The sequence below is a fragment of the Lactuca saligna genome, chromosome 4 (assembly GCF_052625555.1).
Source record: "Lactuca saligna cultivar CGN05327 chromosome 4, ASM5262555v1, whole genome shotgun sequence".
NCBI classification, from domain to species: Eukaryota; Viridiplantae; Streptophyta; class Magnoliopsida; order Asterales; family Asteraceae; genus Lactuca; species Lactuca saligna.
In genome coordinates, this window is record NC_136420.1 from 279,743,070 (window position 1) to 279,757,675 (window position 14,606).

The window sequence follows — 14,606 nt, forward strand, 5'->3', positions numbered from 1 at the left end:
AATAGAAGGAAACAAATTACATCTGTAAAGAAAACCAAAACACACAGAACTTTCGAGAGAAAACTATGAACAAAGAAGATGAGAGAAAACCCTTGAGAGAAAACCCCTTTTTTCTGTATCTGTTCATCTGATCCTCTTCCTCAGCTCAGAACCTATCTATTTATATCTTGGATAAAACCCACGAACACAAACCGATCCATACTTGACCCAGATTCAACCCGCGAGACTTCAACAGATATAAACTGTATACACCTTTAATCCTTAAAGAATACACACTAACACAATATACCCTTCACAACTTACTTAATAAAATAAATATGAGATTGAATAAAAAACAAATAACATTTTCAACAAATAAATAAATAAAATAAATGCACATTGTTTTCACGGTTAAAAAAAACTCACACCAATAAACATTAAAAAACCGCACCAAAGTTTAGACTCGGTTTAAAACTGATACAAACCGAAACCACATTTAAAAACTGCAAAACCGAACCATTGGAAAGCCGCACACAATGGTATTAAAAATGCAAAAACTGCACCTTACGATTTACGGTTTGGTTTACCCTTAAAATTGTACTAAACCCACAGTACTCACTCCTAGTAGAGCGAGACCTTAAGGTAACAGGGGTTTATTTTATTATTTAATATAATAAAAATTAAAATTTAACTAACCCATTAAACTCTTGTTCATGTCAAAGAAAGCATGACTAGTGGGTACGAAGAATTCTAAGTTATTTCATAATAATAATAATAACAACGACTGTACATATATACGGAATACGGTGGGTTTCATTTTCAAAAGTGGATTGCATGTAGGGGTGCAAACGAGCCGAGCCCGATCCTGGTCAGGTTCGATTCGGGCTCGTTTAAGTTATACAAGGTTCGAACTCGAGTTCGGCTCGATTCGAGCTTTCTTTTACTGAGCTCGGTTCGGGCTCGTAAAAAATTATACAAGTTCGGCTCGGGCTCGGGCTCAGCTCATTTGTCGTTTGATGTGCCTAAATAAGCTTAAGCTCAACTCAAGCTCGTTAAGAAGCTCGTTTACTAATACCCGAAATTCATAATTTCCCAAATATGTTTTTATTTTAATATATGAAAATAATAAAAAATTATATTATATAAAGGTTCATTTAGGTTCGCGAGCCTAATCGAGCTTAGTGACATAGGCTCGAGCTCGAACTCGTTTAATAAACGAGCTTAATATTAAGTTCGAACTCGGCTCGGGCTCATTTAAAACCGAGTTCGAGTCGAGCTTTTAACGAGCCGATCCCGAGTAGCTTGGCTCGTTTGCACCCCTAATTGCATAGACCCCTTTAATTATTTATGAATTCATCAAAATCCGCATCTACCACATTATCCATCATCGATTTAAACATATTAAAACAATAACCAATTCACGACAAAGCAACATTGAATCATTCGTTCTCTTGATTAACTCAAAAGATTAACTTTGTTTTTTGCTTCCAAAATATCTTCCGACTAATCTAAATCCACCCCTAAATTCAAGCCCATAAGCTTAGGATTGAAGGTGGCTTCTAAGGTATTCGATCACAAAAGAAATGATATTATATATGAGCTTTTATAGAAAAGAAAAGCGAATAATTGACACCAATGTTGTTGTGTTTCGTTCATATAGATATTGTAAGAACCAAATCTTTGATTTCATTATATCGTTGTCTTTTATTTTAGCTGGTTTTGTAGTAGAAACACAAAAGAATTTGATCGACTAGTTGCAACATCCACTTTAATTGTATTTTCTTTTATAGCTACTAGTGGTTATAACTTATAATATTCAACCATTTCAAAAAAAATGGGGGAAGCTGAGGTGGCAGTGAAAAACAACAAATTCAATATTTTTGGATAATTTGCAATTTCACTTTGAAATTTGAATAGTTTGTTTGCATCTCTTTTCTTGTTTCACTTTTTGGTATTAAGTTAGATATATTTTTTTTATATATACATTATAATTATAATTTCGATGTTTGTCATTCCCATATCATCTTACAAGTTTCTGCCTTCTTAGAAACTCGAGTCGTTCAGAAATCTCAGCACATTTCCTTTTTGTTTCCGCAACTTGTTTCTCCAAATCCTCCACCTAATCAAAATAATAAAATAATAATAATAATAATAATAATAAATGTTTTTTTGGCAATAATTTGGGCTTACCGTAGACTTCAACTCATTCTCCTTTTGCACATACTGGTCACGCCTAAAAAATTCATAAGGGTAGATCCGTAAATTCATATCATCCAATAACTGGTTGTCATAAAAGTAACTTTTTACCTTGTGAAAAGTTGGATATTTTCATTGATTATTCGATCAATATCATTTCCACTTCCCACTTCTTGAACAAAACCCTTATCATAAAATAAAAAATAATAATAAAAGGATATTTTAATTCTCAGGCATTCGAACAAAAGGGTATAATTGTCAAATACCAAAAGTACCAAAAGTAAGAAAGTGTTTATGTAACAATGAAAGATGAAAACTTACAGATGTCATGGTTGCAAATCCGGGAGGTGCACGAGCCACAGGTATGTTATTGTTGTAAACAGTTTGACTTTGATTTTGACTTTGACTTTGATTTTGACTTTGGCCATGGTTAGCCGTCTGTTGACTGGTCAAATTGGGCCTTGGGTCAACTGGAAGACCATGAATTGACTGGTCAACGCTTTGACCTTGTGTGTGCAATTTGCGCAAAAAACTTTGATCAGGTTGGTGCCCGATTAAGTGACAGTGGTTTTTCCTGTAATTTTTTTATACAAAAATATATTACAAAAACCGTAATATTGCAGTAATAAATATTAATTAGTTTTACTTGAGGGTATTTTGGTCTTTTAATTTAAAAAAAAAAAAAAGGGAATGAAAATGAGAGTTCCTTCCCCTCTCCCCATGGAATTGGTGATATCCATCAAACATGGGAGTCTGTCCATATTGGCAAAAGTAGCATTTGCAACGAAACAAACCACGGAATGGAATCAGGAATTCCAATTCCATTCATGACTAACCAGTATTCCATTTGCATCTGTTTAAGCTTCAATTCCAGCCTTGAAAACAGAGAAGATCTTTCAAAATCCTGTTTGTCATGTGCTGGTTCTATGAAATTTGCTTCAAGAACTCCAACAATTCCATACCCTTTTGAATGCCCTTCTCCAGTTACTTTCCAAAAAGGCTGCGCAACATTTTCAATATTATTCACCATCTTATAAATTACATAAACGGTCCCTGTGGTTTACCAAATGTCACAAACTCAGTCCCTGCTAATTTCTTTTTGACAAACATGGTCCTTGTGTTTTCCAAAACTTGCATGAATGCTCCTTTTTGCTAACTTTGTTGGTGTGAGGGTAATTTAATTATTTATTTATTTTTTATAGCTTTGTAAAATGACATTTTAGTATTTTACAAAGTTTAAAGTGTAGGGGTCAAAGTGACGCTTTAAAAAAAGGTAAAGAGATGGAAAAGCCACAAACTCATAAATGGTCCCTATGGTTTACCCATGCTCACAAACTCAGTCCTTGCTACCTGAAAAGACCAAATTACCCTCACACTAACGGACGAAAACTAACGGTTTTAGCGAAAAGGACCATTCATGCAAGTTTTGGAAACCACAGGAACCATGTTCGTCAAAAAAAATTAGCAAGGACTGAGTTTGACACCTTTGGTAAACCATAAGGACCATTTATGTAAATTTGTCTATAAATTATAACACTGAATTTCCAATTTATCATATTACATACCCGAATAAGACGGTTTTTATGGTATACATTAAATCCAGTAATTGGAAGAGCAGGAGCTTCTTTGATGAATCCAAGAGTTGTCACCACAACAGCCTACAAATAATAAAGAATATATATATATATATATATATATATATATATATATATATATATATATATATATATATATATATATATATATAAATCACATGCACAAAAGGGTAAATATGGAAACATGTAAAATATATATAGAGAGAGAGATCTTACATCTTTCATTGAATTGGCTTGTGGTCTGTAGGTGACTACTTGTGGATGTTTCAAATCATCAGCTATATTAAACTGTTCTACTGGTTTTCCTCTCAAGAAAATTTTAAACTTTTTAAACTTTTTGAGGTATAACATAGAAGCATACGCCTGAAAAGAATAAATATATATATATATATATATACATCATGATGATGTCAAAATTATAAAAAACAATGAATAAATATAATTGTGTATAATTACCCTTAATGAATGAAGAAGTTGGTTGGATATATGGGCTTGTTTTTCAGCTTCTTTTTTGCTTGATTTGGATGATCGATTAGTTTCATCTCTCAATTTTATATCCTATATCAGAAAAACAATTAATCATATTATAAATTTAAAAAAAAAAAAAAAAAAAAAAAAAAAAAAAAAAAAAAAAAATCATAGTATCTCATAATAATATTAATACCTCATCATCCTCATCAAAGTTTAATTCATAAATGCCTTCATCATTCAGCCATAAGTTGTATATTAGCACCTTTGTCCCATGTGGCCCAATATCTTCAAACTGGGAAAGTTTAATACAAATTTTTTAAAATAAGTAAATAAAGTTGTTGAATATAAATGATTAAATAAACCTGTTGCATTAAATGATCTTTTGAAGTAAATGGAGACCATTCAAGAATTGTGTTCAAGTTAGTAGACCAATCATCCTGAGAGCCATATATTAAAGGCTCTGCCCAATGCTTTGATATATCAAAATCAATCTGCAAAAAAAATATATATTATATAAAATTAAAAGAGTTGAAGAAATAAATATTATTTAAAAAAGAATCTACATATCTACCATTGGAACAATAACATCATCTTGTCCAGTTTTGCGTAGAAATGTATAGGATAAAAGACCAACACTTTGAGTTGCTTTGCTACAAGATAAAGTTCATAAAACAACATTAATAACAACTTAATTTAAAGAATAAAATAATATTAAAGAAATTAAAAAAGTTTAAAACATACCCTTTTCGAAATGCACGACTGAAAACTATCACATCAGCTCCTAATCTCATAGTACTTGTCTTGAATCCATTTCCATCTGAAAAGAGTAAGAATCTTTCAATTGTCAAGATTTTGTATTATATTAAAAGTCAACAACAAGTGCTAAAAAGTCAAAGATTGAAGTAGTTAACACTTACATTGTCCAATAGTGTTGTTTGACTTTTTTGTGGAGTATCCTAAGCTCATGCACTTTCGCATGCCTTCAGGGTCCATTCCACCTCCATCATCTGCAACAACATTTCAGTTTGACTAGTCAACATTGATATTGATATATATAGAAACATTATAACAATCAATATGAAAGTAAAAATACATCAAGAATGTTACCAAGGAAAAGTAAAGCAGGAGAATTGTCCCTTTTGCTGTAGATTCTGTCAACTTTTACAAAAGTTGCACCATTGTTGATCTGGTATACAAGATTAACCATAATAACATCATTAGAAACAAATGGGAAACAGTTGAAAAGAATATATATTGTTTTACTTTTATTGATGAAATTCTAGATATCTATAACTAATGATTACCTCATCAACAGCATTATCCAAAAGCTCAGCAATTGCTGCCATAAAAAGCAACTACACTGTAAGTATTATCGGTTTATCACGTATCTTTATTCGTTTACTAGTTAAAGATTCATGTTGCAATGTCTTAATATTTGGAATAAATGAGTCTCATTATACTTACTACTCTAGAAATATAAAGAAGCATGAATAAACTTAATAAAAGATGGGATTTCTTTATAAGAAACTATTGCTTCTACATTTTCTCAAGGGAAAAAATAAGAAACTTTTAAGTCATACCTCCAAAAGCCCATTTGTGTGATGTTGCATTTGAATGAAGAAATTTTGGATGTACACGAGCGTGTTCCAATTCATCTGCAATAAACCAGAACTCCATTCAGTGATTCTGCAAGTCAAACATGTATGATGTATGTATGTTCTAGTCGACTATAAGTTAGTGGTGTGCAACATTTTTTTTTCATTTCTATAAAGATGACAAGTTCAGTAACAGTGTAAATGTGTAATGACAGAAATCTAGGGGAAGCAGCAAAGAGGGATGGAAGAAACATACTCCAAATACCACAGAAATATAGCAATCATTTCCTTTTTGACAAAATTCAAGCTACATTGGTATATTTATCCATGGTAAATTGCAGATATAATGTATTTCGTCACAATGTTACTTTTCGTGAACCCAAGTGGATTACACAGATCTAATGGAATAATACAAAGGGGTGTATGTAGTAAACCTTGGGAAGGAGTCCATTTTACTGGACCAACATCAAACACTCCTGCTTTCCAAAAGCTCCGGTTCTCCAATCTCCGATCGTCGGACTCGATTGTTCCGTTATTCTGAACTTCTGGTCGACTTGATCGATCACCGTCTTCATCGTCGCTATCCAGAATCTCTACAACGTTGGTCTTCTTCTCTAAGATTCCCGACATTATAAGCGAGCAATTAATTGATAATCCAAGAAGAAATTTTATCGTTTTGATGGTTGAATATTTAATTAGGGTTTTAACCAATTTCGACAGAAGAGGGGTTTTTTCTTCTTTTTTTTCTCCTGTTTGGGTGCTTTTGGTTTCGGTTTGCAGGTGAAAGTAAAATATAAAAAATATAAAAAAAAAAAAAAAAAAAATGGTGTGATTGTTCTCGTTTTATTTGTTTTCTCTCAACCAGCCCTTCAATTTACAGATATTGTCTTATTTAGTCCTTTGTTTTTCTTGTAATAAAATACTAAACCTTCTCTCTGACACATATCATTTTTCTAAACCTTCTCTCAGCCTCAATGTTTTGAAAACCGGACCGGAGATCGAACCGGTCGTCTTACTGGTTCGATGGTTCAGCTGGTCCAACCGGTCAGACCGGTCTCAAAAACCGAGAAAACCGAACGATATCATAATTATATTTAATTATATAAAAAGAGAAATTTACAAAAATAGTCATTTACATTAATGATATTACAAAAATAGCCAAAAAAAATCGAAATTACAAAAATAGCCACTAATTTCGCAGATGAGAAGGTCCCATCTGCGAAATGGGCTTCTCATCTGCGAAAGTACAAGTGCCTAAAGCACAGTTGTGCTGTAGGCACTTGTACTTTCGCAGATGAGAAGGCCCATCTGCGAAATGGGCTTCTCATCTGCGAAATCCCCTCCAATTTCAGTATAAAAACGCTTTTTTTTTCCTTCATTTTTCACCCTTCTCTACACAAAAACTCTCTCTAACTTTGGCTTATCTCGGATTTTTTGCTAGTTTTTGAAGAAAATGGAGGATTATGTCAACAATCCCGCAAATATGGTTAGATTTTTACTCTTTTAATGTCAACAATCTCTTTTTTTTATCATTTGTTGTATTAAGGATGTGTTAAAAAAGTTTAATTTTGTTGTGTTTGATAGGTTTAATATTTTTTTAGTTGTTGTATAACCTGAAATCTTGTATATTCTAATCGTATAGTTGTTTATATAAAGTGCAAAATAGTCGTTTGTATATATATTTGTCGTATAGGTATAACATTTGTATAAGTTGAAAATTTGTGGTATATATAATGTTAGAAATTATTTGTGTTTGTCGTATAAGTAAAACATTTGTATTAGTTGAAAATTTGTTTTGTATATATTGTTAGAAATTGTTTGTGTTTGTCGTATAAGTAAAACATTTGTATAAGTTGAAAATTTGTGTTATATATATATTGTTAGAAATTGTTTGTATAAAATGTTTATATATTAGTTGTATAACTTGGGAATATTGTTTTCTATCGTTAATATATTAGTTGTATAACTTGGGAAATTGTTTATATATGTGTATGTTATTGTTTTTTATGGGAAATATATATATTATTAATTAAGAAATTGTATTTGCAGTTTGTAATCATATATTTTTTAAGTTGAATATTGTTTTCTATCGTTAATATATTAGTTGTATAACTTGGGAAATTGTTTATATATGTGTATGTTATTGTTTTTTATGGGAAATATATATATTAGTAATTAAGAAATTGTATTTGCAGTTTGTAATCATATATTTTTTTAAAAAAATATTTTTTAGTTATCTAATTTGTTTTTGTGTTTTTTCTGCAGCATGATTTTAGTTTAATGAATACGAAAGCCTTTGCGAACTTAAAAGGCTGTGGCAGTAACATATGGGAAGTATTTGAAGTTTTAGATGATGCCCGACGTGCTATTTTCCGAGATACTGTCTTTGGTTATTTTATTGATGTCCCTCGTTTACAAGGGGACGCATTATTGTTTCATAAAATGTTCCTTCATCAGATCCGGCCGGACCCTGTTTTATATCCAGATGGAATAAAACGTTTATATTTTCGAGTAGGCAATACGAAAATGGTATATGGGCCGGAAGAGTTTTGTTTGATTACCGGCTTCAAATTTGCGGAGTATCCAAAAAACATTGGGAGAAAAGGGTCAGAAAAATTATTAAGCAGTAAAAAAAGATGTTTACTTCGTGAACGGCTATTTCCGGACCATACTAATAGTTCGGTGAAAATCGGCGACCTGAAAAGATTAATTTTAAATCGAACATTCCTAGCACTTGACGATGTTGATGCAGTTAGAGTATGTTTGATATACATTTTGTGTGAATGTTTTTTGGGTAAAGAAGTTAACGATCGGGTGCCAGAAGATTGGTTTTATTTGGCTGAGAATTTGGATCACTGGAATAGGTATATTTTGTTTACGTTAAAAATTCTATTTTATTAAAGTTATAATTTATATAATAATCAATTTTGTTTTTTTGTTTTGTTAGCTTCGCTTGGGGTAGCTATCTCTGGGATTTTACCTATGTTGACCTTGAAGATACATGGAATAAGATACACAATAATTTATCAGTTTCTGAGGGTGGTAAAACTTTAAAGTACTCGGTCTCAGGATTTACGGCTCCAATAAGGGTATAAAATTTTTCTTATATTTAAATTGTTTTATTGTTTTTTTTTTATATTTTAATTTTAACCTTTATTACTGTAATTGTTGTAAAAATTGTAGATATGGATATATGAGATGATTCCGGCTGTTCGTGCATGTGGATTTGCATCGAGAAAAAATAAAGACTTGCCTCAGATGAAACGATGGACCAGAACAAAAAAATTGAAATGGGTGGACGTGAACAAGATTTGGTCAAAGATGCAGGTTTAAAATTAATTCGTTTATTATTAATAAAGTTGATTATTATTCTTTTAAAAGTTATTTGTTTTTTAGTCAATAACAACAATATCATGTGTGCAGCATATAAACATTTGGTACCGACTTCTGATGGAGAGACGGTTTGAGAGCGACCGACATACAATAATGCCTCCAAATTTTTTTGTTTCTCATGCTTTGGAAGAAGGACAGGACTGGAGGGCGTTTATGGCTGGTATTGCTACGTACCCCAACTTCATGGTTGCTTAGTGGGATGTTGATACGGTAAACTTAATAGTTTATACTGAAAATAATATCGTTTTTTGTTATGTTTTTGTATTGTGATGTTTTTGTATTGTGATGTAAATAAACATAATTTTATTTTCTGATCCTCATACAGGTCTTATTGCCGATTCATTCATCCCCTAATCATTGGCTATTTGGGGAACTACGATTAGCGTCAATGGAAGTGCATATTTATGACAGTCTTGGTAGAGGTGCTTATGAAAAATTCCAATCTGAAGGAATCTTTTCCAAATTTGAACGTCGGGTGGCAAATTATTTGGACAAGATTAAGTATTGGGCCCGGAGGAACATCCCAAGGATTCCATTGAATATGCAATTCATTTATGAAGAAAACGTTCCCCAACAAAGTAGTCATTTGGGAGATTGCGGTGTTTTTCTTTGTATGTTTATGGAGCAATTGGTTTCAGGTCAACCAATACGTGTTCTTATTGACCCAAAGAACGCAGCTTTAGAGTTCCGTCTCCGGATGGCAAAAATTATATGGGGGTCTTGTCTTGGTCCTATGTAGTTGGATTATATAAATGTATTTAAAAATTAATGTTGGATTTCATTATTAGTTTATTTTTACAGTTTACTCAACGGACGGCAAAAAATATAACGTTACGACAATTACAACAAATTAATGACCTACTAATTACTTAACATTACATAGAACATAAGAACGACTACAACATTTTTTTTAACGTTACAAATACAACAACTTATTGACCTAACAACTTCAAAACCATAAAAACAATATTGAAAAGCTTACAACTTGTAAACAAGAACTGCCAAGAACAACACCCAACTACAAACCAACGCTATCTTTAACTTCTTATTTTCTGATTGAAAGAGCTTATTAGAGTTAGCTACTTTGGCTATTACCATAGAAGATTGGTCCTTCTCTTCATCAACCCAACTGATAAACCCGCATTTTGGTCCCTGTTAAATTAAATATTTACAGTAAGAAAATAAATTTTTGTGATGTAAACACGAAGGTTTAAATTTGAATGACGTTAACAACATGATACCAAATATGGGCAAGCGTAAAACAATCTTCCTGGGTTTTTAGATGTTCCTGAAATCCTAACGATACGTTCTCCTCCGCAATTGCAGTATGCCATTAGCCTTGTTTTTCTTATAAATAGGAGTTGCTTTCACTGATACAGTTTTCATACTGAGTGACACCCTTTTATAGAAGAAATCATGTTACAGACAAATCTTTTTGACTATGAAATGAACTGGTTTGACTACGAATTCAAAAGGTTGAACTACGAAATCCAGACAAGTACCTTCTGTAGTATTGTCTTGTCGGTCAGTGAAATTTGACTATGAAATGAACTGGTTTGACTACGAATTCAAAAGGTTGAACTACGAAATCCAGACAAGTACCTTCTGTAGTATTGTCTTGTCGGTCAGTGAAATTTGACTATGAAATGAACTGGTTTGACTACGAATTCAAAAGGTTGAACTATGAATTGTGAACATTAGAGATACAATATTTTCTATTTATAATCTCATTTGTGTGATGATTGTAGAGCACTTTCATCGGTTGTGAAAATGAGTACTAACATCGGAAGAAGCTTTTCTCAACTACCAATTTTCTTACATAACCTTCAACGAACAAATCCTAATACCTTCACATCAATCAAGAAAACCGATACCAACCGCTTTCAATTCTGTTTTGTGGCTTTAGGTTGCGTGGTATGACATACTAATTTTATTGAGTTACATAATATTTCATGGTAATGTATCTCGATTAGTTTTTACTCATCACTAATATGTGTTCGTTTTTATGTAGATTCGTACCTTTGTTAGGTGCTTGATACCCCTGATATATGTGGGTTATTTACCCCTTATTGGGAGCTATCTGACAACCATGTACTTCGCAGTGGCTGTAGATGGAAATCATGAACCACTTCTCTTAGCAATTGGTTTGGGAACCTTAGAGTGTGAAGAATCATGGAGATAGTTCATGATGAGGTTAAAAGATTGTTTAGGTGACGACATAGAGGTTGGTTTCATAAGCAACATGTGTGATAAAATAGAATTTGGTGTTTATAGTGCCTACCCGGATTCCTATCATGGATATTGTCCTAAAGATATAGCTCGAAAGATACGTGACTGTGTGGGACGTAACAGTACGGAAGCTGAATCGTTGTTTTGGAAGTCATGCAATGCATACAACGTTGATGAATTTTACTTGTGTTTGTAAAGGTTGCAAACTGAATGTAGGAAATCACCTTTCTTTTCCTTGCATAGGAGTCCAATTTACTGGCTAGACGATATTCCGATTTCAAAATGGACACGAGCATTTTTCCCAAGAGTACGCTACAATGTTAAATCGATTGACGTCCATGAAATTTTGCAAGTTATATCCAGACGCGAGTTTCCTATAATAACGATGATTGAGTTAATCACCACGTCGATACAATCCAAGTATGCTGAACTGGCCGACGTGGCGGGTAAGAGAGATTGTTTTATTTACTTTTTTTAATGTGTTATTATTTGTATTAAAATATCAAATTTTTCAGGGAGGTTATCTGGTGGGTTGACCCCTTACGTTGAGAGTAAAGTTCAAAAATCTGTCAACAAGTCTTACAATTGGAATGCAAGACGTTTGTATGGGGATAAATATCAAGTCGATGATAATTTTGCAACCACCAACGTACAACTTGAACGAATGCTATGTAGTTGTGGTAAATGGAAAAAAAGCGGTATACCATGTGCCCACGCTATAGCATGTCTTAGAACCCGTACATCTGAATCCATAAACAGATTGGTTGATTATAAGTTCACTAGTTATGTGTATCGACTTGCATATGGATCTGAGTTGGTGAATACTATACCATCGCATGTGCATTGGGAAATACCAAATGAAACGGTGGTCCTGTTACCTCCCTCAATGCAGTAGTTATTCATGTAGCACCTTTATATGTTATTTAGTATTATGTATTAGTGTCGTGTTATGTATTAGTTATCCGTGAAACCTGTTTACATTTTATGTTGTATTATGTTTTAGTTATTTATGTACCTCTTTCATATTTTATGACTTATTATGTATTAGTTATTTAATTAATGTCGTATTATGTATTGGCTTTTGAGGAAACAACACATATTAAAAGAAATGGACTTTTATTAAATACTGATGCCTACAAACATACAACAACAAGCTACTTAAATAACGAAAATCCATTACCATAACCAACATGCATATTAAAAATAAGGGACATTCTTTAAAACATTCCATGCATCTAAGTGGGTAAACTCGCTACCATCATATTCAAAACGGTATAGTTCCAAAGCCACCTGCCGTAGAATGTCTTCATCCGTATTTGCATGTTCATTATCCAACTCGTTGTAAATACGTTGAAATTCGTTGTAAGAAGGTCTCATCATAGTCAACTCCGGGAGTTTAAATAAAGCCCTTCGCAACCAATCACGCCTTATGAAATGCAACAATGGCTAGCATCCATGTCGGTCTTCTTCTTGAAGATCCATTTGCACTCGACCGTCTTACGACCCGATACATGATCAACCAGGCTCCAAACTTGGTTATCGTACATGGACTGAATATCGCTGTCCATCGACTCTTTCCACTTTGCAGACTCTGGATCTGCCATGGTTTCCTTATAGTTGTTAGGTTCGTCCAAATTCACTAGTGTACTATCACTAATGAACATATCCCCTTCCATAGTAATATAAAAATCATAAAACTAGGGTTGAACCCTAACTCTTTCGGAACGTCTAAGAGGTAAGGACTCGTCAATCGGTTCAACCGGAGTTTCCTCCTCGGGTTGAGCGCCAGCGTTAGAGGTTCCTTCATCACTCGATTCTTTAATCTCTTCAAGATCATTAGCCTCCCATTGTCCCCTTGGCTTATGAGTTCTCTCTCTCTTTCTCTCTCTCTCTCTCTCTCTCTCTCAGAAACCCCTCCTGGCAACAAAGACAACATTATCACTCGGTCTATAGAAGAGATATCCAAAGGACTTATGCGGGTAGCTGATGAAAATATGTCGCTCACTTCGAGGATCGAGCTTGTCTTGAGTATCTCGTCTTACGAAAGCCTTGCAACCCCAAACCTTGATATGTGCTAACGAGGGGGGCTTCCCTGTCCACATTTTGTGAGGTGTTTTGACAACCTTCTTTGTAGGGACTAAGTTAAGGATATGGGCGACAGTCTCTAAGGCATACCCCTAGAATGAGATAGGTAGTGAAGCACGACTCATCATGAAACGAACCATGTCTAGCAAGGTTCGATTACGCCTCTCAGCTACACCATTCAACTGTGGTGTCCTAGGTGGCGTCAATTGCGAAACAATTTCGCATTCCTTGAGGTAGTCGTGGAATTCAAGACTTAGGTACTCTCCTACTGAAGCATCTTGATTTTCCTGCCCAACTGATTCTCCACTTCTTTTTTAAACTCTTTGAACTTTTCAAAGGTTTCTGACTTGTGCTTGATTAAGTAGATATATGTGACAATCGTCAATCTAGAGTCAAGTCAAGTCATCAGGTCAAACCGGTCAACTCGATTAAACCTTGTGTATTAGGGTTTGCGTTATGTAATTAGTGCATAACTTGCTATATTAATGGGAAAACATCACTTGGGAAAAGTTCTTGTGTTAAAATTTCCTGAGCCTTAGTGCTAATCAATGAACTAAACTAATAAAACCATGTTACATACTCATCGGGAGTGTGTAGGATCCTTAATCATGACTTAACGGGGCTCAAGAACCTTGCGTCGCGGAGCCAAACACTCACAATTGTCACACATGGAACCTCTCTCAATCGCTTTCACTCTATCTCTCTCTCTATGTCAAATCTAGCATCGATTAAAGCATGCATAGTAGTAATTCCAATAATTTGGAGGAAAGATGGGGGAGCTTTTCGCAGTACAAGAAATTGATTATGGTGAGAAATGACTCGCCCGATGTCACATGACGGTCTTGGAATTTCTTATTGTTTACGCTCTCAGTCTAATCCTTGGAATTACTACTATGCATGCTTTAATCGATGCTAGATTTGACATATAAAGAAATTTATAATTTAAATGTCGATGTTAGAAACACGTATTGATATTTGCGGGAAGTTCTGGGGTGGTCTCTCCTTCGGTGATCGCAAGCACCCTTCCACCACCACCAGCATCTCTTGTTCTTGGGCAGTCCCT

At 33.7% G+C, this 14,606-nt stretch overlaps 2 protein-coding genes across 2 annotated transcripts; one reads left to right on the forward strand and one right to left on the reverse strand.

Annotated features, from left to right (window-relative positions):
• Positions 1 to 1,835: 1,835 nt before the first annotated feature.
• Positions 1,836 to 6,623, reverse strand: LOC145043663 (protein MICRORCHIDIA 2-like). Its single transcript, XM_078992381.1, has 17 exons — positions 6,271 to 6,623; positions 5,822 to 5,896; positions 5,546 to 5,580; positions 5,349 to 5,427; positions 5,159 to 5,248; positions 4,983 to 5,058; positions 4,813 to 4,891; positions 4,604 to 4,732; positions 4,435 to 4,533; positions 4,227 to 4,328; positions 3,987 to 4,133; positions 3,741 to 3,833; positions 3,012 to 3,175; positions 2,497 to 2,749; positions 2,287 to 2,360; positions 2,170 to 2,212; positions 1,836 to 2,098 (listed from the first exon to the last, which is right to left on the reverse strand). Exons 1-17 carry the CDS (start codon positions 6,464 to 6,466, stop codon positions 2,000 to 2,002), a joined length of 1,833 nt encoding a protein of 610 aa, XP_078848507.1. The 5' UTR covers positions 6,467 to 6,623; the 3' UTR covers positions 1,836 to 1,999.
• Positions 6,624 to 11,417: 4,794 nt separating this feature from the next.
• Positions 11,418 to 12,353, forward strand: LOC145040699 (uncharacterized). The gene is made up of 3 exons (XM_078988607.1): positions 11,418 to 11,596; positions 11,657 to 11,904; positions 11,974 to 12,353. The coding sequence occupies exons 1-3, from the start codon at positions 11,418 to 11,420 to the stop codon at positions 12,351 to 12,353; spliced, it is 807 nt and encodes a 268-aa protein (XP_078844733.1).
• The last annotated feature ends 2,253 nt before the right edge of the window (positions 12,354 to 14,606 follow it).

What these genes read in the sequence shown, in the direction of transcription:
- LOC145040699 (XM_078988607.1), top strand. Translation starts at nt 11,418, where the DNA reads ATGAGGTTAAAAGATTGTTTAGGTGACGACATAGAGGTTGGTTTCATA. An exon ending in AACAGTACGGAAGCTGAATC is followed by an intron (nt 11,597 to 11,656) that starts GTTGTTTTGGAA and finishes GTGTTTGTAAAG; the next exon opens with GTTGCAAACTGAATGTAGGA. An exon ending in TGAACTGGCCGACGTGGCGG is followed by an intron (nt 11,905 to 11,973) that starts GTAAGAGAGATT and finishes CAAATTTTTCAG; the next exon opens with GGAGGTTATCTGGTGGGTTG.
- LOC145043663 (XM_078992381.1), bottom strand. Translation starts at nt 6,466, where the DNA reads ATGTCGGGAATCTTAGAGAAGAAGACCAACGTTGTAGAGATTCTGGAT. An exon ending in AGTCGTGCATTTCGAAAAGG is followed by an intron (nt 4,892 to 4,982) that starts GTATGTTTTAAA and finishes TTTATCTTGTAG; the next exon opens with CAAAGCAACTCAAAGTGTTG. An exon ending in AATATCCAACTTTTCACAAG is followed by an intron (nt 2,213 to 2,286) that starts GTAAAAAGTTAC and finishes TGAATTTTTTAG; the next exon opens with GCGTGACCAGTATGTGCAAA.